At 46.2% G+C, this 22,529-nt stretch overlaps 1 protein-coding gene across 4 annotated transcripts in view; it reads left to right on the top strand.

Moving 5' to 3' along the window:
- DPF3 (double PHD fingers 3) overlaps positions 1 to 22,529 on the top strand; it is a 261,509-nt gene that overhangs the window by 109,601 nt on the left and 129,379 nt on the right. For all 4 annotated transcript variants that reach the window (XR_005018713.1, XR_005018712.1, XM_036842792.1 and 1 more), the window contains exon 3: positions 14,416 to 14,523. Coding sequence is in view for 2 of the 4 variants with exons in the window: in XM_036842792.1 (XP_036698687.1) it covers positions 14,416 to 14,523 (108 nt within the window). In the remaining 2 variants the exon portion in view is untranslated. The remainder of the gene's footprint in view (positions 1 to 14,415; positions 14,524 to 22,529) is intronic.

Here is a 22,529-nt window from a genome sequence, read left to right as displayed (position 1 = left end):
TTTATTATCTTGAGTACCATCATGAATTCACAGATTTATACATTTTGGCTACATTTTAATCCATTGCAACTATTATTATTGATACTTAAATTGTCCCATCTTTGGCCAGTAGGGGTTTTGTCCGGTGCTAGTGTTTTGAAACCGCCTAGTGGTTTCTCTAGCATCCTTGATATCCTAATATTGGGACAAATGTTTCAGGCTCATCTTGTACATGTCCTGCCCCAGACCTAGAATCAGCTATTTCTCTAAGAAACCCTGTTTCCTCTTTGTGGGAATATTATTTAGAGACCACAACCTGGTGGTGCTCATTGCTCCTGGGTTGGTTGTTGATTCTAGGACTTTGCAGTGAGCAGAAGTAAGAAATATGATTTCTTGTTTCATCTTTCTTTTTTTCTCTTTTTAAGAGAAAATACATTATGAAATTTACTGGTATTTCCCATTCAATTCAGTTTTCGACAGTTTTAACTATCTTAATTCTCTATCTCCTTTCTCCCACGCCAAAAAAGGATACTGGCTCTTAATGATGCCAGCATAATTACTTATCTGCTTTATTCTGTGATAAACACACAGCAATATCAGAATAAAATGAGACTACCAGCAATAAGGTTACTTAAATGGTTTAAGTTTTTATTTCTTTCTTTGCAATTTTTTTTTGTCCTTAGCGTATTTCCTATTAAGGATGTAGAGTCAAATTACTGTGTTTTAAGGTCACTTAAAATAATTCCTCTGTGTGGTTGTACTACTAACTCAATACACAGTTGGATTTATTTGTTTCATTTTTGCTTTCACTTATTAGGTATTGCTGGGGTTTTTTTTGTAATTACATTTTTAAATTAACTTTTTATTTTGAAATAATTATAGATCCACAGGAAGTTGTAAATATAGTACAGAGAGATCGCCTGTACCCTTCACCCAATTTCCCCCAATGGATATATCTTGTGTAACTATAGTATAATATCAAAACCAGAAAATTGACATGGGTGAAACGTGTGTGCGTAGCTCTATGCCATTTTATCACACGTATAGATTTGTGGAACCACCACCACAATCAAGATACAAAACTATTCCATCACCACAAAGATCTCCCTCATCCTACCCCTTTATAGTCACACCCACCCCTTCCTCTCTTCATTTAAATCCTTTATCCTCTCGCATTTATAACAACTGTATGTTAAATATTTCCTCTACGTACGTTGGAAACCACATCAGACAGACGTCTAATTCTTGCTTCAATTGTCAAACATAATTTAGAAAACTTAAGTGTCTGTTGTATTTACTCATATTTTTACTCTTTTGCTGTTGTTTCTTCCTTTCTGATGTTCCAAGATGCCTGCTTTTATAATTCCTTTCTGATTAAGTACTTTCTTTAGCCATTCTTTTTAAGTAGGTCTGATAGTAACAATTCTTAGTTTTCCTTCTTCTGAGAATGTCTTGATTTTTCCCCTCATTCCTTTTTTTTTTTTGGCCACACTGCACAGTATGCAGGATCTTATTTCCCTGACCAGGAATTGAACCTGTGCCCCCTGCAGTGGAAGTGCAGAGTCCTAACCTGGGCCTAACCTGGACCGCCAGGGAATTCCACCCCTCATTCCTGAAAGATATTTCTATTTTATTTTATTTTATTTATTTATTTTTTTATTGGGGTATAGTTGTTTTACAATGTTGTGTTAGTTTCTACTGTACAGCGAAGTGAAGCAGGGTTCCCTGTGCTATACAGCAGGTTCTCATTTCAAGTGTTGATCTATTTTATACATATTAGTGTATATATGTTAATTCCAATCTCCCAATTCATCCCACCCCACCTTTCCCCCCTTGGTGTCCATACGTTTGTTCTCTACATCTACGTCTGTATTTCTGCCTTGCAAACTGGTTCAGCTGTACCATTTTTCTAGATTTCACAAATATGCGTTAATATACGATATTTGTTTTTCTCTTTCTGACTGACTTCACTCTATATGACAGTCTCTAGGTCCATCCACGTCTCTACAAATGACCCAATTTAGCTCCTTTTTATGGCTGAGTAATATTCCATTGTATATATGTGCCACATCTGAAGGATATTTTTCTGTTGGATATAAAATTCTAGGATGACAGTCCTTTTATCTTAGCACTTGAAAAATGTCTTGCCACTACCTTTTGGCCTCAGTAGTTTGTGATGAGAAATCTGCTGTCATTCAAATTGTTTTCTCTTATAAGTGAGGTGTCATTTTTCTGTCACTGCTTTTGAGATTTTTTGTTATTAGTTTTCAGAAATTTGATTTTGATATGTCTTGGTGTAGATTTCTTTGAGTTTATCCTTGTCAGAATTCACTCAGCTTCTTGAATCTTATGTTTTTTTGCCAAACTTGGACATTTTTAAGCCGTTATTTCTTTGAATATATTTTCAGCCTCACTCTCTTTCCCTTCTCCTTCTGGGACTCCACTGGGAAAGAAAATTTTGGAACTCCAAAATGTTAGATCTTTTGTTATAGTCCCATAAGTCCCCCAGGCTCCCTTCTTTTCTCGTCCTCCTCCTCCTTCTTCTTTTTTCCAATCTATTTTTCTCTCAGTTGCTCAGATTGGAAGATTTCTATTATACACTCTTCAGATTCATTACTTCTTTCATCTATCCTCTACATTCTGCTGTTGAGCCCATTCATTGAGGGTTTGTTTTGTTTTTGTTATTAGTTGTTCTTTATATCTTCTATTTCTTTGTGGGACTTGATATTTTTTCATTTGTTTCAGGTGTTGATGATTGTTTGTTTGAAACATTTTTATGACGGCTACTTTAAAATCCTTGTCAGATAATTCTACCATTTGTGTCATTTCAGTGTTGGTACCTGTTGTATTTTCTCATTCAAGTTGAGATTTTCCTGGTTCTTCATATGAGTGATTTTGATTGAATCCTGGACATTTTGGCTATAATGTTATGAGACTCTAGATGTTATCTAAATCTTCTATTTTCACAGACCTCCTCTGACACTGTGCTGACAGGGGAAAAGAGGTGCCCCTTGTTACTGTCGGATGGATGTGGAAGTCCATGTTCCCCACTCGGTCTCTGTTGACACCCTGGTGGGGGAGGAGTACCTCATTATTGCTGGGTGGGGGTGGGAGTTCAGATTCCCCACTAAGCCTTCACCAATACCACCCTAGTTGGGAGGAGGAAGAGTGCCTCATTACTCTTCCCTGTGCGGGCTCCACTGACACGATGGGGGGTCAGTTTGTCACTTGACCTTCTCTGACACTAACCCAGCAAGGATATTGGGATGCGCTGCTAGGCTGCCCCTTTCCTGGTCCTTTAGCTAGAGAGAGCAGGATTTCCTTTCTTTTTTTAAAAAAAATTTATTTATTTATTTTTGGCTGCATTGGGTCTTTGTTGCTACACACGGGCTTTCTCTAGTTGCAGGACGCAGGGGCTACTCTTCGTTGTGGTGTGCAGGCTTCTCATTGCAGTGGCTTCTCTTGTTGCAGAGCATGGGCTCTAGGGCTCTAGGGCTTCAGTAGTTGTGGCGCACAGGTTTAGTTGCTCCATGGCATGTGGGATCTTCCTGGACTAGGGCTCAAACCCGTGTCTCCTGCATTGGCAGGTGGATTCTTAACCACTGCACCACCAGGGAAGCCCTGAGAGCAGGATTTTCTTGGGGCTTTTTTTGGTCTACATTTGTAGGTGTTTCTGGATTATCAGCTTTTCCAGAACTCAGTCTGGGATATATAAAGCAAAAAGAATGCCCAGGGAACTCACCACCCTGTTGTTTCTTGGGTCTGAAAAGTCCCTAGCTGGTCAGCCTCTTTACCTTTCAGTATCTTATTTTTTTGTGTAAACAAAGTCTAAGAGTTTTAGTTGTACTTAGTGGGAGGAATATGGAAGAGTATATCTACTCTATCTTTCCAGAAGCAGAAGTCCCTGGGTTGCTTTTTCATTAAAAAAAGTTAACAGCTTTATTGAAGTATAACTGACATACAGTACTCTGCACATATTTAACATGTACAATTTGATAAGTTTTGACATCTGTATACCTGTGAAACTATCATCACAATCAATATAATGAATATATCCATGACTCCCAAAAGTTTCCTTGTGTCCCTTGTAATTCCTCCTTCCTGTTCTTCCTCCTACCTCTACCTTATATGTCTCCCAACCCCCAGGAATGCTTTCTATAGTGGAATCATATAATATCTACTTCTTTTTTTGGTGGCTGGTGGATGGGGTCTTGACTTCTTTCACTCAGAGTAATTACTTTGAGATCATCCATGTTCTAGCATGTATCAATGATTCATTTTTTTTTATGCTGAGTAGTATTCCATTGTATAGCTGTATCACAGTTTATTCATTCATCTATTGATGGACATTTGTATTTGTTTCCAGTTTTTGGCTGTTTTAAATAAAGCTGCTATGAACATTTGTGTATAAGTCTTCATATGGACTTATAATTTCATTTCTCCTTGGTAAAGTACCTAGGAGTGTAACGGCTATATCATAAGGAAGGTATATATTTAACATTTTAAGAAACTGTCAGGCTGTTTTTCAAAGTGGTTGTACCATTTTATATCCATTCCAGCAATGTACGAGAGTTCCAGTTCCTCTATATTCTCACTAACATTTGGTATGGTCAACTTTTTAAAGTTTTAGCCATTCCTATTGTTATATAGTGGTATCTCATTGTGGTTTTACTTTGCATTTCCCTAATTAATGATGTTGGGCATCTTTACATGTGCTTATTTACTATCAATGTATATCCTGTGGTAAAATATTCAAATCTTTGGACCATTTTAAAATTGGGTTATTTGTTGGTTTTCTTATTAATGAAAATAGATACAAGACCTCTACAAATCTGTCCTTCTTTTTTGAAGTTATTTCAGCTGTTCTAGGTTCTTCATACTTCCATAAGAATTTTATAATCAATTTGTCAATTTCTACAAAAAGTCTGCTGGGATTTTGATTGACATTGTGTGGAGTTTATAGATCAACTTGGGGAAAACTGACAGTTCTCAACATTGAGTCATCTAACCCATGGATATAATATATCTCCCCATTTATTATTATCCCTTTTAATTTTTCTCATCAATAATTTTTAGTTTTCAATGTACAGTTCTTTCACATTTTTGTCAGATTTATCTCTAAGCATTTAATATTTTTGATAATATTGTAAATGGATTTAAAAAATTTAAATTTCTGATTTTTCTTTGCTAGTATACAGAAATACAATTATTTTTTGTGTATTCACTTGAATCCTACAATCTTGCTATACTCATTTATTAGTTCTAGAAGCTTTCTATAGATTCCACAGCATTTTCTACATAGTTGATTATTTTAGTGAATAAAGAAAACTTTTCAATATCTATGCATTTTATTTATTTTACTTCTCTATTGCACTGGCTGGAATGTCCAGTACAATATTAAGTAAACATGGAAAGAGTGGACATCCTTATATTGTTCCTGATCTTAAGGTGAAAGCATTCATTCTTTCATTATTAAGTATGATGTTAGGTGTAGGTTTTTTTTGTTTTTTTTTTATTGCCACACTGCGTGGCATGCAGGATCTTAGTTCCCCAACCAGGGATCAAACCCCTGCCCCCTGCAGTGGAAGTGCGGAGTCTTAACCAGTGGACTGCCAGGGAAGTCCCAGCTGTAGGTTTTTTGTAGTTGCTCTTTATCAGATTGTGGATGCTCCTATTTCTAGTTTGACAGTTTTAAATCAGGATTGGATGTTTGATTTTGCTGAGTCTATTGAGATGATCATGTGATTTTGCTTTTGTAGTTTGTTAATATGATGAGTTACATTGATTGTTTTTTTTAAAATTTATTTATTTTATTTATTTTTATTTTTGGCTGTGTTGGGTCTTCATTGCTACATGCGGGCTTTCTCTAGTTGTGGCAAGTGGGGGCTACTCTCTGTTGTGGTGCACAGGCTTCTCACTGAGGTGGCTTCTCTTGTTGCGGAGCACGGGCTCTAGGTGCGCGGGCTTCAGTAGTTGACGGCATGCAGGCTCAGTAGTTGTGGCTCACGGGCTCTAGAGTGCAGGCTCAGTAGTTGTTGCACATGGGCTTAGTTGCTCTGCGGCATGTGGGATCTTCCCGGACCAGGGCTCAAACCCATGTCTCCTGCATTGGCAGGTGCATTCTTTTTTTTTTTTTTTTTTTATTAATTAATTAATTAATTAATTTATTTATTTATGGCTGTGTTGGGTCTTCGTTTCTGTGCGAGGGCTTTCTCTAGTTGCGGCAAGCGGGGGCCACTCTTCATCGCGGTGCGCGGGCCTCTCACTATCGCGGCCTCTCTTGTTGCGGAGCACAGGCTCCAGACGCGCAGGCTCAGTAGTTGTGGCTCACGGGCCTAGTTGCCCCGCAGCATGTGGGATCTTCCCAGACCAGGGCTCGAACCCGTGTCCCCTGCATTAGCAGGCAGATTCTCAACCACTGTGCCACCAGGGAAGCCCCGGCAGGTGCATTCTTAACCACTGCGCCACCAGGGAAGCCCATATTGCTATGGTTTTTTTTTGTTTTTTTAAAATTTATTTATTTATTTATATATATTTTAAATTTTTGACTGTGTTGGGTCTTTGTTTCTGTGTGAGGGCTTTCTCTAGTTGTGGCAAGCGGGGACCACTCTTCATCGTGGTGCGCGGGCCTCTTACTATCACAGCCTCTCTTGTTGTGGAGCACAGGCTCCAGGCGCGCAGGCTCAGTAGTTGTGGCTCATGGGCCTAGTTGCTCTGCGGCATGTGGGATCTTCCCAGACCAGGGCTCGAACCCGTGTCCCCCGCATTGGCGGGCAGATTCTCAACCACTGCGCCACCAGGGAAGCCCCTGCTATGTTTTTAAGTTTTCTAATATTTTCTTCTCCAGTGTCTAATCTGACATTAATTCCATCCAGTATGTTTTTAATCTCACACATTGTAGTTTTCATTTTTAGAAGTCAAATTGGAGTCTTTTAAAACAAACTGTTTTTAACTTTTAAACATATGGAATACAAATAATAACTGTTTTAGTGTTCTTGCTGCTAATTCTAACATCAGTGTCAATTCTGGGTTGGTTTCAATTGATTTTTTCCCCCTCTCATTGTAGGTCATATTTTCTAGCTTCTTTACATGCCTTGTAATTTTTGATTGGATGTCCAACTTTGTGAATTTTACCTTGCTGGGTACGGTATATATTTTTTATTCCTGTAAATATTCTGGAACTTTGTTTTGGTTCACTGTCAAGTTACTTGGAAACAATTTGATCTTTTCTTATCTTGCTTTTAAGATTTGTTAGGTGGAACTGGAGCAGTGCTTAGCCTAGTGCTAATTATTCCTCATTAGTGAGGCAAGACCATTCTGTGTACCCTACCCAGTACTCCATGAATCATGAGACTTTCCCAGTGTGCTTGTGGGAACAGACTATTCTCAGCCCCTTGTGCACACCAGGCACACCTCTGTTCTTACAGGTGGTTCTTTCCTCGGCATTGAGTAGATTCCTTACAAGCATGCACTCATCGGTACTGAGCTGAATTCTTGAAGGGAACCCTTTGTGTATCTCCACAGTTCTTTCTCTGTGCCACTTTTTTCTGTTTACTATTCTTTTCCTTGAATTCTAGTCACCTTGGTCTTCCCAGGCTCTCAGCTCTTTCTCTTCAATTCAGACTCAGGAAGTTGGCTGGGTTCTACCCATGTTCTTCCTCCCTGTGCTGCACTCTGGAAACTCTCTCAAGGAAGTAAGCTGGCGCAGTCATAGGACTCATCTTGTTCATTTCCAGTATCTCAGGGATCATGGTCCTTCATTGCCTGATGGCCAGTGTCTTGAAAACTCTTGTTTCATTTTTTTCTCTGTCTTGGCTTCAGGTGGGAAGGTAAATCTGGTCCTTGGTAAACCATTTTAGCTAGAAGCAGATGTTTGCTTTTATATTTTAATTTAATTTAATATTATAAAATATTTACATGGTTCTAAAGTCAAATCTACAAAGCATGGGATATTCAGAGAGAGAGTCTAGCTCTATTCTATCTCTGTTCTTTTACCCTGTTCCTTTCCTCTTTCTAAAGGCAACCCTTTCTCTTCTTCTTGTTACTATTATTTTGTTTTTATTTTCCCTGTAACTTTTTTAAAAAATTAGTTTTTGGTTTATCTTTCCATTAAAAAACTCTATGTAAGCACACAACATATATGTATATATATATATATATATATATGTGTATATCCCCATTTGTTAAAGAAATGATAGTACACTACGCATACTGTTCTCCACCTTGCTTTTTTCACTTAACAATATATCCCATTGCAGTGTATACTTCTCTCTCTCTCTCTCTCTCTCTCAATGGCTTCATTATAGTCAATTGTGTGGATATACTATTGTTTATTCAACTAGGACCTTATAGATGGACATTGGATTGTTTCCAGTCTTTTTCTAGTATTGAAAATACTACAATGAATGCATATTTGTATATTTTTTTATGTGCATCTGTGATACAGATTCCTAGAAGTGGAATTGCTGGATCAAAGGGCAAATATGTATGGTTTTGCTAGATATGCCAAATTCTCTTTCATAGGGTTGTGCCATTTTGCATTCTCACCGATGAGATGAGATTGGTAAGCATATCTCTAACAACAAAATATTTCAACAGCATAGCAGACTGCTTCATGGAAGGGTAAGGACTGGAATTCTTGAAACAGAGGCCAGGGTGGAGACTCTAGTCAGGGATATTGGAGAGGCAATTCTTGTATCAGGTAAGAGTCAGATCCAATAACATCTCAGCTCCCCCCCCCCTCACATTATAATGTTATTACTGAAAAAAATTCTTCTGATAAATTTAGAAAGCATGTCCTGGTAAGTATCTGATTCTCCACACATTTTATATGCCTTACCAGGATGCATTTCTCCATGAGCAATTTTAGTTGGTGATGTGGTAGGAAAGGAAAAATGAATTCCACAAGAAGTGGCTGGATGGGGGCAGGTGGGTGGGCCAGGGGTTCTTTTTCTGTGAGCTTTGGTTTGGGGAGCTGCTTTCTCAAGGGCAGGGCTCTGCGTTTCAAGCCTCTTGCATGTGTACCAGCAACTCAGTAGGGAGTTAGATAGGATAGTGGAGAGATTCTGAGTGTGGGCTGGGGACTAGGCTATGCTTATGAGCTGTATGACCCTGCACCAGTTACTTAATCACTGCCCTCATCCTTTAAATGTCTCGTAGGCTTTTTGTCACAATGAGATAGCATTGAGTATAAGGTGCTAGCCTACAGCAGAGTAAGAGCTCAGTAAATGTTAGCTACTGTTACTCCGTCAGCTTTTGAGTGTGATGGGACCAGTGAGGGGCTTGGGAACCTCTGGGCCAGAAGAAGCAGGCAGCATTATGGATTTGAGGTCTACCTTGCCAGGGCGGTCCTGGCACATGGGACACTGAAATTGAATCTTAGAGAGAAGCTCACAGAGAAGAATGGGAGGGGAGGCAGGAAGGGGATGGTCAGGGAGCCAGACAGAGAGCCATGCTGAGTGCTGTCACGTGGTGCCAAGTGCCCAGGACTCCAGACTTTCAGGGAAGAGAAGAGGCACTGTGGCCTGGGGTGGTTCAGGAATGCTTCACTGAAGAGGTGGGCCATGAGATCAGGGCAGCTCTTATATAAGCCAGGAGAAGAGAGGAGGACAGAGCACTAGGAAATGACATGGCTATAAGTGCTTGGGAAATACATCTTCCCCACTCCTCAAGCCCTACCCAGGGCTTATCACTCATCCCTCCAACTCTGCAGTTGGTCCAAATTGGCATCCTCAGCCACAAACATTAATGGAGCACCTATTATGTGCTGGGCCCTGGGGAAATAAATATGAGTAAGATTTGATCTTGTTCGAAGTTCCTTATGTGGGAGTTTTTCAAACTACAGTTGTCTTGGTGAATCTCTATTATTCTGGTTCGGTAGGATTGGACTGGAACCAAGCCATTTGCCCTTTTCAATAACTACTTCTGCAATTCTGATGCCCAGTGTTGGTGAAGAATCCCAGGCTCACGAGCAGGTGTAGTCACTGCCTCTTTCCTCCAACTCCCATTGCCCTCCAGTTCTTCATCCTCTCCGTAGGCTCTCCTTCAAACCCAAGCAGGTGGATGGCGTGGGTGGTTGGGATGCAGATGACACCTGTTCACTCTTGGGACCGAGGGTGGACAAATTGGCATAAGTATATAACAGGAAGGTAGACTTTGATTCAAAATAAGGGCAAGGTGAAACTCTTTATCACAGTAAGAGTTGGCCAACAGTGGGACAGTCTGTCCTGTGAAGTAATGAGCTTTCTGTTGTGGGGAGCCTCGGGCCACCTCCCTGAGCTGCTGCAGGCAAAGCCCTTCTCTGGGTGGGCTTGAATGCCACCGCTCAGCTCTGGTCCGGGGAAGAGGAAGCCATTCTGTTTCTCCTTTTCACATCTGTTCCCATCCCACTTCATCTTCTGAATTCTTAATGGCTCATGCTGTGTCTGTCAGAGATGCTCATAACACTCACGATCCACCTGCCGAACGCAGGCCACGCGTATAACAAGTGATTTGCCTGGAGTCTGCTGACTGCACAGGCACTGAGCTCGTCCTGCTGATTTTTCCTATGAAGCCAGTTCTCCCACCAACCAGTGTGTGAGTTCCCATGTGGATGTGCGTGTGTGCATGTGCGTCCGTCATGCTTGTGCTTGCAACTAAGTGTACCTGGAGTTGCAGATCAAAGTAATAGCAAAGCAGTTTGCTCAGTGGGGTGTGTGAATGGAGGAGCTGCTGTGGCCTTGGTTACTGGGAGGATTGGTCCCCCCTCTTGTCTCCCGCCTCCCCCTTCCCCTCTTCCATATCCCCCCTAGCCCCAGGCTCCCTCCTTCAGGTTAATTTCCCCGGCCGCAGCTGTGCCTCTATCCTCCTCCTCCCCCCTCCTCTTCCTCCCTCCTCTGTCTACCACACACATGGGCTTGAGTTATGTGCCTCCTGTTCTAATGAGATAAACAACATAACTCTCACGGGGCTCTGCTCATCCCTCTATAAGTGGAACTCCAGGGCTGAACGTGTTGGCCCTGTAAAGGCACCCTGGTGCCTGTCAGCCCAGGGAGGAGGGCAAGGAAGGGGGCGAGAGCCCTGAGAGAGTTCTTGGGGCCATTTGCTTGTTGATACGAGTTGAAGCAGACATCAAAGGGAGGCCTGTTTCCACCCTTGTGGCTAAAGGAGCAAAGAGCAGCCTTGTCACGTCACGTGGGCAGAGAGTCCAGGCTCGTCTAAGTCAGCTAATTCATGATAATTAATAACTGACATTTGTACAATGCTTCATGGTTATAAAGAGCTTCTTCTTGAATATAAGCTAATCCCCACGACAGTCCTTGTAAGGTAGGTATTATTACCACCCTTATCTTACAGGCAAAGAGACAGGCTCAGATAGGTGTGGTGAGATTTCCAAGGTAACAGGGAAGGGGGGTATGAGGACTCGTGCTTGTCCTCCGCACTGTGGAGCTTCTCCAATCTACCAGAGAAGGTTAAAGAATGAAATAAAGACAATCCCTTCTTCTGGACATTCAAACTACTTACTAAAATGGACTCTCCTGGGAGAGTGGACCTGCAGCCACAAGCTGAGTGGCCCCAGGCAGCTGATCAACAAGTGTGGTGACCGCAGTCTCAGGGAGGGTGGAGGACTTGGACGAGTGCTGACAGTTTTGACCTCTTGTCACTTAGACCTTTTGTGTATGCTGGTCTGGACCAGTTCCTTCTCACTAACCTGCTTTTGATCAGGTTGGAAATACGATGAAGCAGCGCGTGGGGCAAGAAAGAGCCTAAGGCACAGAGACTCCCATCTTGGCATGGGTGGGGTGGATTCTGTGCTCCGTTCTAGGGGTCCTTCCTGGATGGTTTGGATGCCGATGGAGGAGTCTCCTGGAGCCAGGAACAGCAGGGGCTAAGGGTCATTCACTTCCCGCGTTTCTGAGGCTGGTTCAGTTCTGGTTGAATTTATTTGATAAGTATTTCTTGATATGCCTGCCAGGCACTGTGCTAAGCATTGGGGATACTTGAGGTGGACATGGTTCCTGCCACCCTGGATCTTATAAAGCCAGTGGAGATGACAGTCTAGTAAGCAGGCAGGTAATGGCAGTGGCTTGGGAAAAATACAGGGAACCTTGGGAATCTACTGGAAAAACCATTAGACTAGGCTTGGTACATCAGAGAGAACATCCAGCCAGTAACTAGATGATGCTTAGACATCCAGAGGTTCTTTGCCAGCTATGGTAACAATCTATAGAGTTCTTAAAAAGAAAAGAGTTGCTCAATTCCCCCACCCACCTACATTTGGATTGGGTAGCTCTGGCATGGATTTGCGGCATTGGTGTTAATAAGAAGTCCTCCAGGTGATTTTGGCTTCAGCCTGGATTAAGAATTGCTCATCCAAGATAAGTGGGATTATGGGACGAGTTCTGGGATAGGGAGCAGCAGGCCAGCCCTTGTACTTGGCTTCTCTGGGATCCTGGGGAACACCAGCCCCAGAAGTGGCCAAAACATCTGGAAGGGGCTCTGACTCAATGTCCCCATTCAGGAATTATGGGGTGAGAGGTGACACGGCCCTGGAGTGAACCACACCAGAAACATCAAACTATTCCCAGTGATGCCTTCCCTCAAACAGAGGTCAAAACTGGACCTCATATGGGAGCGAGACCAAGCTTAGTTTTTGGATTCATTGTGTCTTCTATAAATCAGTCACAAGTCTGGTTCTCAGGGCTCAAGGCGCTCAGAGCTTCAGGATCCTGCTACTGTGCAGAAGACCTTACAGCTATCAACAAAGTCAAGTATTAGAATGACTCTAGGACCTGATGAGCCCTTAGCTTATAACATCAGAGATATTTCTGGAGCCTGTAGGCTCTATCACCCTTGATGATTTGTAAGAATCAAAGGGGGAAGGGTCAGAACCTCCAGCTTGTTCACAGCCTAGCAACCTGTGGGAGCAGCTGCGTGATTAAAAACGAAACTTAGCACATAAAAAGAATCGGAAAATTTTGTTTCCTTTAATGCTGGAATAGTTGCCTCTGCTTTGGACCCAAATCTATGCATGGGTAGAGATGACAAGTACAAATGAAAAATGAATGAATGGATGTGTAGCAAGGAAACTTTCATAGGTTTTTCTCTGAAAAATGGAAAAATGAATCCGGTTTTTCTCTTAACTTTTAAAACTCCCAAAAGGGAAGACAGCAGATGGGAATAGGGTCCTGATGTTTTCTACTCATGGTCCTAGGTCTAGGAAGTGCCCCTCTCATGGGAGGCTGCCTGTCTCTAACAGCTGTCACATGCCATGTTTACTACAGAAGACCGAGTTGTGACTTCCATGAAAGTGAACTGGAACATATTCTTCCCTTCATTCACTCACTCGTTCTGCAAATGTTTAGTTTGATTCTTCTCTGTGTCAGCCACAGTTCCGGTTCTGGGGATTCCGACGTGAACAAGACAAAGTCCCTGTCCTCACCAGGCTTTCACTCTAGCGGGGGTGGGTCAGTGGGCTTGCTGGCTTATTTTGGGGGTGCATTGAGCAGTCTTTTTAATCTGCAAACCGCCTAACCAGTCTTCAGCCCTTTTCCTCTCCCCTCAGCCTCCACCCCCTGCCCTTTTCTCTGGGAACAAACCAGGGTCTAGTGCAGGGAGCCCACATTCCTCCAAGGCCTCTTGCTGCCCAGCATATGCCCCAGGAGCCACGAGAGTGTTGTCTGTTGAGCAGGAAGGCTCCTCATGGGGTGCTCGGCATGACAGATGATGCTGGTGTAGAGCTTTCGTGTCAAAAGTCAAATCTAAATGGTGACTCTTGTTGGGAGACTGTGTGACACATAAGGCCAGCCACCGAACTCCTGCCCATTTTTTTTTTTGTAACGCCCAGGCAGGTGGGCAGGGCTGTACAGGTATGCTGGCTATGCAGGCTTATATTCTGATGGAGGTTGCACAGGCCTCCCTTTGGCTTCAGCGAGCTGCCAGCAGCTATCAGTGGGTGGAAGAAGCCAGTGGGTAGGAGATCTAGTGCCTTGATCCTGTTTCCTTGAAATGTTTCCCAGCCAGGCTGTCCGTAGGTAGACAGAATGACTTCTGCTGCTCCACTGTGAAGGGAACCTGCTTGACCTGGACAGAGGGGCAGTTGATGGGCGGTAGCTGGATATGCACTGCCTTGGAAACACCGTGATGAGGGTAAATCTGGAAAAGTCCTTCTTGTGGTTTGGAGGTCCCTCCGATCTTCTCCCTAGGCCAAGAGAGCAGAACTGATTTTGGTCACAGTGATGGCTCATTTTGGCATGTGTCTACTGAGGCAGCATGGTAGAGCAGACAGAGCAAGGGTCCTGGGGTCAGATGACCTAGATTCTGCCTGGGCTCTACCATCTACCAGCTGTGTGACCTTGACAAGTCACTTCACGTCTCTGGGCTTCACTTTCCTCACTGTGAATGAGAAGGTGAGATCCAGCCTGGAGCCTTTAATCTTTACACTGTCTCTGTCCACAGGCCTTGCCCCGGGCCAGCTGTACACGTACCCTGCCCGCTGCTGGCGTAAGAAGAGACGATTGCACCCACCTGAGGATCCGAAGCTGCGGCTGCTGGAAATAAAACCTGGTCAGTGCCCTGTGGAGCTTGGCTGGGCCAGCGATGGGAGAGGTCAGGGGTGCTGGGCTGGCTGAGGACAAGGTTGCTCTGCCGCTTTGTCCGTAGAGCTGAGTTTTCCAGGAGAGTGAGCGTGCCTACATGGCACCCTCAGGAATAAACACATCCACGTGCCCCCAGCCTCACCGAGCTTCTCTCCCTCTAGGTGTTTCGGGCCTTCCCCTTCCTCTTGTCTCTCTCTTGCCACCCCAGGAGAGGAGAGCAAGCAGGCACAGTGTGGGAACAGGCCCAGAATGAATGACTTTCCCAACAGAGCCGAAGGAGCTGCAGCTCTTTTGGGCCAGGTGATACCTTCCCATGGCTTCAAGTAAGGAAAACTCGTCCCAGACTGTCTCAAAGGAGGACAGTGCACCATGTACCCTCTCCCACCCTTACTGGAAATGAGCTAATGGAGCATCTTACACGAGTGGGGCCAGTCACTAAAAATAGAACCCATCTTGGACATGGAAATGAAAGAGTTTGAGTTCAGAATTTGCCTCTAGGTGATGTTGATTGCTTTGTGGCCGTGCAGAAGGAATTGGTTAGTTTTCTTGACTACTGATCTGTTATTACACTTCTGAGCGGGTGGCAGTCTTCACACCTTGTTGCAGCGAGGCCAAGTGATTGCCCTTGGTCCTTAGCTTTAAGGGAATGTCTGGTTTGGGGGATGCCAGAGCTGCGACATGACTCAGGGTGGTGGCAACAGTGCTGTTAAGTGGGGCAAAGGCAGAGCTGACATGCCCCCTCCCACTGTCACCAAACAACACAGGCCTGTCAAGGCCAGCTGCCTGGCAATGTTACCTCACTCCTGCCTTTCCACACTGGCTCCTTAGGCTGTGTTTTTTCTGCAAAATCTCTGCTTAACAGTTCTTCGGGATGCTCTCTCACAGTTCCATTGTTAAGCATGCTTCAGATTTTCACCCTAACTCACATTTCACTTGTGCAAAAGTTTTATTTGTTAGGGGTGGGTGCTCCACCCAAGTTCTCAAATGGCCTTGCACAATTTACAGACCCTTGCAGACACTCCAGGGTGATGACTGGGGTTGTCCCAAACTCCCTGAGATGCAGGTTGTAGGAGAGCCAAGTCTCCTGGATCACGATTGTGAGCCACACGTGTCATTTTACATTTTCTAGTAGCCACATTTAAAAAAGGAAAAAGAAACAGGTGAAATTAATCTTAACAATAGATTCTATTTAACTTAACATATGAATAATATCATTTCAGCCTGTAATCAGTATAAAAATTATGAACGAGGTATTTTACTTTTTTTGGTATTGTTTTTTAATTCCAGTGTGTATCTTTTAACACATTTCATTGCAAACTAGCCACATTTCAAGTGCCACACGTGGCTAGTGGTACCCATATTAGCCAGAGTGGTTCTAGAATTACACTCAAAGTGTAATCCAGTTAAGGATTACCTCATCACTCATCCATGCCACTTCCAAGAGACCAGGACCCAGACCACTTCCAGATCTGGGACAACAAAGGAGGAAGCCCATACCTCCAAAATAAATTGTTCTTATTGACAATCGTTTATGTTTAATAAAGAAACCGTAGATGGTGTGGAGTCACGCCATACTGACTTGTGGTCCGGCCACCTGTAAGTCTGCAAAACCAGTGTTTCTCAAACTTCAATGTGCGTTCTGGGGATGCAGTCCTTGGGATCTGATAAAATGCAGATTCTAAGTCAGCAGGTCCGGGGTGAGGACCAAGATTCTGCATCTCCACCAAGCTCCTAGGTGATGCCTGTGCTGCTTGAACTCCCCTTGACAGCCTCTAGGAATGCACTTATGTCTATGATTCTTGGAGCCTCCCTTGGGCTCTACCATCAGTAGAGTTCTCAGGGGAGAGAGAGAGAGGAGTTCCCCTGACTTGTGAGAGACTGGGCACCGGCCTGGAGAGGAATTGTCTCAAGGCATGAGTTTCCTTCCATGTGAGACCTTTCTATGCATAATAAGGAGATGCCACAAGCAATTTGTCATGCCAACACCCGGTTTGTCCCTCCTGTCTTCCTTTGTGTCCCTGCCTGAGTCCGGCCAGTGGCGGGCAGCTTTCAGCAACAAAGGCCAGGGTTAAACGTGGCTTAGACTTGTCCTTGACCCCAGGTCTTCAGAGCTGAGAGCTTTGTCAGGAAACCAGGTCAGGGCAAGGGGAGGGGGTGTCCACTCAGGAATCTGAGGGACCTTGGAGCAGGTCTGAGGGCAGGGCTGCAGAACCGTCCCCTTCTTGTTCAGCCCCCGCCCAGCACAGAGCTCATCTATGACGTCACGGGGTGGGGAGTGGGGAGCCCATCGTGGCTGCTGTGAAGTCGTTTGTTCCTGGGCTGAACTATACACTGATGGAGTCCTCCCTAGGCCTGCAGTCCTCATCCCATCGCCCTCACTGTGAACATGCCATCCTGCCTATGTTTCTTAACTACTTGCTGAAAATAAAAATGTGTCTGTGTGTGGGTGGGATGAGGATGAGAGCTGGGGCGAGCTCTTTGGAATTTGAAAGCATTCTCAATGTCCCCGGACCTATGTGTTTCTCACGCCTGACATCACCCCTCCGATCAGTCCTGAATAAACATCTTGCAAACCTCCCACTTGCCTGGGCGTCTGAAGGACAACACACGCAACATTATTTCTCTCCGCTGACTGACAACGGAGTTCAGCGTTCTCTGCAGCTTGCACCTGGTTGCAGAGGCGCATGCAAGGTGTTTCAGGGCACAGCCATCACAATTCAGGCAACGTGAAGAGGGGCAGGAGCCTGGTGCCAGAGAGGGGCCTCCCCTGGACCGTTCCCCCAAGAATGGAGCTCTGTCCTTGCAAAGGGGAAGCTGAGCTGGCAGGAGAGAAAGGTGGATAGTAAATATCCACCAGAAGGCCCTGAAGCCGGGCAGATGTTGGGCAAAAGCCAGCTGATTAAAAAAGAGCCTTTAACTTCACTTTTTTTTTTGAATGAGGAAAAAGGGCTGGGAACAAACTTTTACTTGTGTCCTTCTGGGTTAAATTCTCAGATAGTCTGCTTCGGTCAGTTTAGCATCTTCTGACCCCAGACCTTTTGGTCCCTGTGGTCTGGAGCAGATTTTATCTTTGTTTTAGAGGTTGGGAACCTGTGGCACTGAATTAGGAAGTTAATTTCCCAAGGGGATATCAGTGGTGAAGCCAAGGAAAAGAACCCTGCGGGGGAACCTGTTGGAACTGGCGCCATGTTGCCCAGGACTCAACACGCACATTCATCCTGGTGTCTCAGGCCTGTAGGGCTCGCGGAATGTACCTGAGGCCCTGTAATACCCTTCCGCTCCGGGACACTTGGGGAGCAGCCTGGCTCTATGCCACCCTTGCCAAATTCCAAGGGTGATGGGAAGGAAGGCAGCCAGGAGTAGGGTTCTGGTTCTTTCTCCTGGTTTTTTTTTGGCAGCCATTCAGTGACTGGGCATGAATGACCAGGATAATCACCGCCCTACCACATGTTGGGGGAACATGAACAGTCAGGCAGGGACCCTCAGGGGATGGTAGGCTAGGGTACGGCCCCAAAGCAGAGGGTGCCATAGCTGGCCAACAAGCAAGTCCCAGGGGCCCTCGGAGGGGTGCCCCCCAAGGGGGCAGTCCAGGCAGAGGCCTGAGTCCCACCTGTGAGGGCAGCGGTGGAGAGGCCTGCTTTGCCTGCCTGGGGTGCTGTCCCTGCCGCACTGAACTGCCAGAACTCTACAGATGGGAGCAGGCTGTGGCCAACTTCCCCAGCTTTTGAAAATCCTGCATCTTAATTAGTTCCCTACTGCTTTTGTACATGGCCCACATTTTAATAATCTCCGGGCTCCTTCCACCGTTTTCTCTCTGATGTTCGGCGCGATTTCTCTTCTCCTCGAGACAGTCCCCCCGACTCCTCCAGCCCTCCCAGCCCGGGAACAACTTACGGAACGCCGCCGATGTGCCAAGCATGTAGCCTGAGATTGATGGGCCTGTCAGCTGGCTCCCTCTGCCCCCGCCTCCTCGTCTCCCGTGTGCTCCTCACAGGGATGAGCCGGGTGGGGTGGGCGAGATGGGGGGAGGCGGGGGAAGGGACCCGTGGAGCCCCCCGCCAGGTGTGGGCCAACGGACAACGTGACCGTCCCCCGGCCCACAGAGGAGTCTGGCTGTGTCCTTGCGAGGGGGAAGGACGCTGAGCTCCCACCCCATATGTCAGTGCTTATCTGTCTCTGCGAAGGGGTTCTTTGAGCGTGGTACGGCGGGGAGAATGGATGCCTTCGAGTGCATCAGGGGGAAATGACCAGTCATTTATCTCTTTCCTGCAGTGTCAGAGCTGCAGCCATCCATCCTGGAGGCCGGCAACAGCAGCTTTTTCACAGCTCTTGTTGGCCTTGTGAGCTGGAGAGAGGTGGGCAGGCCACTCTGGCCCCTGCTTCGTGCCCTCCTGGCAGTCTGGGGGAAGGCGCTGGGTTCGGGGGACTGGGCCTGGGCCTGTGACACTGCTTGAGTCTCGCAGGGCTCTGGGAGCCTGGGCCGGCCCCGGAAATGGGCGGCAGCTGGGAGTCGGCTGGGTGGCGGCGTGCACAGCTGCTGCAGAGTTTCTATGGCTGGGTTTTTCAGTTGGACCTGGGGGAGCCACGTTTAGAGCACAGGTTCTAAGGCCGTCGCCCTGTTACACCAGGGCCTGTTCACTTGTGTCTCTCCCTGCTGGAAGGCGCACATTTTGAGGGCAGAGGCCCACCCAATCCTTCATCTGTATCCCCAACACCCGGCACCGGACGTGGTGCATGGTAGGTGGACAGCAAAGATTTATTAAAGGGCTGAAGGAAAGAAAGGTGCCTGGTGTCTGGTCTCAAGCTTGAAGAACGTGGCTTAGCGCTCATCGTGCCCGTTGCACAGGTGAGGGAGATTGAGTGGGAGAGGAGGAGCCTTCGGCAGCTGACCTGGCCTCCCCATCTAGCACCCAGCCTGGCCTGTGGGGCCTGTCCCAGCTTTGCCATCTTGCCTCTCTTTGGTTTTAGCCCATAGGGGCCTTCATTATGTCGAACAGCTGTGCTGTGCAGGAGAAAAGGCCTCCAATAGGAATCACAAGACCTGGGTTCAAGTTCAGACCTCTCCACCTACTGGCTGTGCGATTTGGGGCAGTCACCTACCCACTCTGGCCTTGATTCTTAATCTGAAATGCAGATCATGGCAGCTGCTCTGCTTGTTTCCCGGGGTTGTTCTGAGGGTCCAGTGGGAGGGTGGAGCTGGAGGACTTGGCAGGTGTGAGGAGGCACCGTGATGCCACCTCCACGTAGTGCTGCTAGGTGGGCCGAGGGGGCCTCAGCTGACCCTGTTCTGTCCCCAGCACGTGCTCACTGCAGGCAGCTCACTGCCCAGCTGGAAGAGCGTGTGCTGTCTGGCCAGAATGGGAACACAGTCTGCCTTAGGGTCTTTTAAAAGCCCGAGTCTAGTATCTTCTATCCTGAGGAGAAAAGACCTGGCATCTGGCTGTGGGATCTACCTTTCCCAGAACCACAGCTTGCCCAAGCTCACCCCTTGTGTCCCAGAACTGAGTCCTCTCGCATACATTGTCCAGAGCACAGAGATAAACTTGGAAGGCTTCCTCTCTGTTTTACTAACGCCTGTCATCCCATGGTGCTGGGCCAGGCCTGTCTGGCTGGGTCTTTTCTCCTGCCCTTGGCCTAGGCTGACCTGCCTTCTTCTCTGAGAACCGCTCCTCTGTGGACTTGCTCCGGTATGGCTCTGTATGTTTGCCCCTTGGCACTGGGCACCCAGCCTCCTTCACTGTGTGGGGATGCCCTCTGCTCAGGGGCCAGGGGCCTGCCCTCTGGCTGTATCTAGCAACCAGGACACAGGCACCATGAGGACAAGGCCCTCTCCTAAGCACCGGCTCGTTGGCGGGGCTCCACACCTACTGCAGTCACTCCTAACTAGTCTCCTCACTCCACCCTCACCTTCCTTCAGTTGACTTCACAGTGATCCTGTTAAAATACAGCCATCATCAACCTAAATGCCCACCGACTGACGAATGGATAAAGAAGATGTGGTACATATATACAATGGAATACTACACAGCCATAAAAAGGAACAAAACTGGATCATTTGTAGAGACGTGGATGGACCTAGAGACTGTCATACAGCGTGAAGGAAGTCAGAAAGAGAAAAACAAATATCATATATTAACGCATATATGTGGAACCTAGAAAAATGGTACAGATGAACCGGTTTGCAAGGCAGAAATAGAGACACAGATGTAGAGAACAAACATACGGACACCAAGGGGGGAAAGCGGGCGGGGGGAGTAGTGGTGGTGGTGGGATGAATTGGGAGATTGGGCTTGACATATATACACTAATATGTATAAAATAGATAACTAAAAAGAGCCTGATGTATAAAAAAATAATAAAATAAAATTTAAAAAATATATATAGGCATCATAATGTCACCCTTTGCTTGAAACTACCAGTGACTTCAGAATTAGAAGTCAGCATTCTCGCAATGGCCTACACAACCCTTCAAGGCCCCGGAACTCTCTGAACTGGGCTCCTACCCTTTCCCTGGCTCACTGTGCTCTGGGCAGACAGGCCCCAGTTTCAGGGCCTTTGCGCAATGGCTCCTTTGCTTAGGACATCCTTTCCTATTAGCCGCATGGCCCCTTTCCTGCTCCTTCAGGCTCGTGCTTTTCTGGCCACATCCAAAAGTGGAACCACCCTCCCATCACCCCTGATGCTCCAGCTTCCCCTCCTCTGCTCTGTTTGTCTCCAAAACATTGATTACCATCTGCCATACTATGGGTCTTCCTTGTTTATGTCTTGTTTCTCCCCCACTAGAATACAACTTCTATGAGGGCAAGAATTTCTGTCTCTTGTTCACAGCTGTGTCCTCAGCACCTAGAACAGAGCCTGGTACATAGTAAGTGCTCAAGAATTATTTGTAAAATGAATGAGTAGAGCAAGGCCTCTTCCACATGGTTCTGCTGTGATTTCCAAATCTGCAGCATGGGCCCCCCTGGAATTGGAGCAGCATCTTGGCCTGTGAGCTGAGTCCCATCCTCAGCCTCCTCTGTCCTCTTAACTGCTCTAGACTTGGCTTCCTCGCTTGCATTCCCCCTGGGCCCATGCCCAGCTGCAGGGAGCTGTGTCTCACCACGTCTGATGGTCTGAGAGCATCAGAAGGTGAGGAGTTTTGCTGAGAAGTGCAAGGAGAAGGAGACTTTAGAAGGGGAAAAGGGGGGGCTCGCATGAATTGAGCATCCCCCCCCTGTGCAGATGCTGTATACCCATTATCTCATCTGGCCCTGTAAGAACACCAGGAAGTGGGCTTTGTTGTACAGATGAGGAGATCAAGGCCAAGTGTGCAGTGTAGGGTACAAGAGCTGAGACTTCACCCCACACAGCTTCTTGCACTTTCCAGCAATCTGTATTCCCTTGAACCATTTCGCCACTCAGTCCATCCCCACCGTCCTTCCGCTCCCTCACCTTCCCGCTAATTTGTATCGACTTGGTCTGCTGACCAGCCCAGTGGTGAGCTTCCTTTGATAGTGTGGGTGTTTTTCTGTGTCTCAGGGGTGAGGGAATGCTTATCTACGGTGCCAAGCTCTGGGTGCTGCTTCCAGGGGCCCATCATTGCGTGTTGGCTTAGGGGTGAGTGGGTAGGCACAGCAGAGGGTGGGGACCACAGGGCTCTTGGGGCCATGATCAGTCCTCCTGTTGTCTGCATATCTTGGGCCTCTAAAAGAAGCAGTAACAAGGGCCTGCAGGGTGCAGCCTGGGTGATGGGTCCTCATTGTGAACCTCATCTATTTTGAGCTTTATGAATCACAAAGCAGGGAGTCAAACGCAGCCAAGAAAATGGCACCCCTGAGGAATGAGCAGATGGGTTCCTGGGCCTGCCACCATCTCAGGAAATCAGGGCTTTGGTCCCCTCCAATCTCTTCCTCCACAGGGTGAGCGATAACAATACCCCTCTCCTTCCCCATGAGCCCGAGAGTCTGTTGGGCATCAATGAAAAAAATGATTCTT

Source organism: Balaenoptera musculus, chromosome 2 (genome assembly GCF_009873245.2).
Source record: "Balaenoptera musculus isolate JJ_BM4_2016_0621 chromosome 2, mBalMus1.pri.v3, whole genome shotgun sequence".
Classification (NCBI taxonomy): Eukaryota; Metazoa; Chordata; class Mammalia; order Artiodactyla; family Balaenopteridae; genus Balaenoptera; species Balaenoptera musculus.
This window is presented reverse-complemented; position numbering and strand designations above follow the sequence as displayed.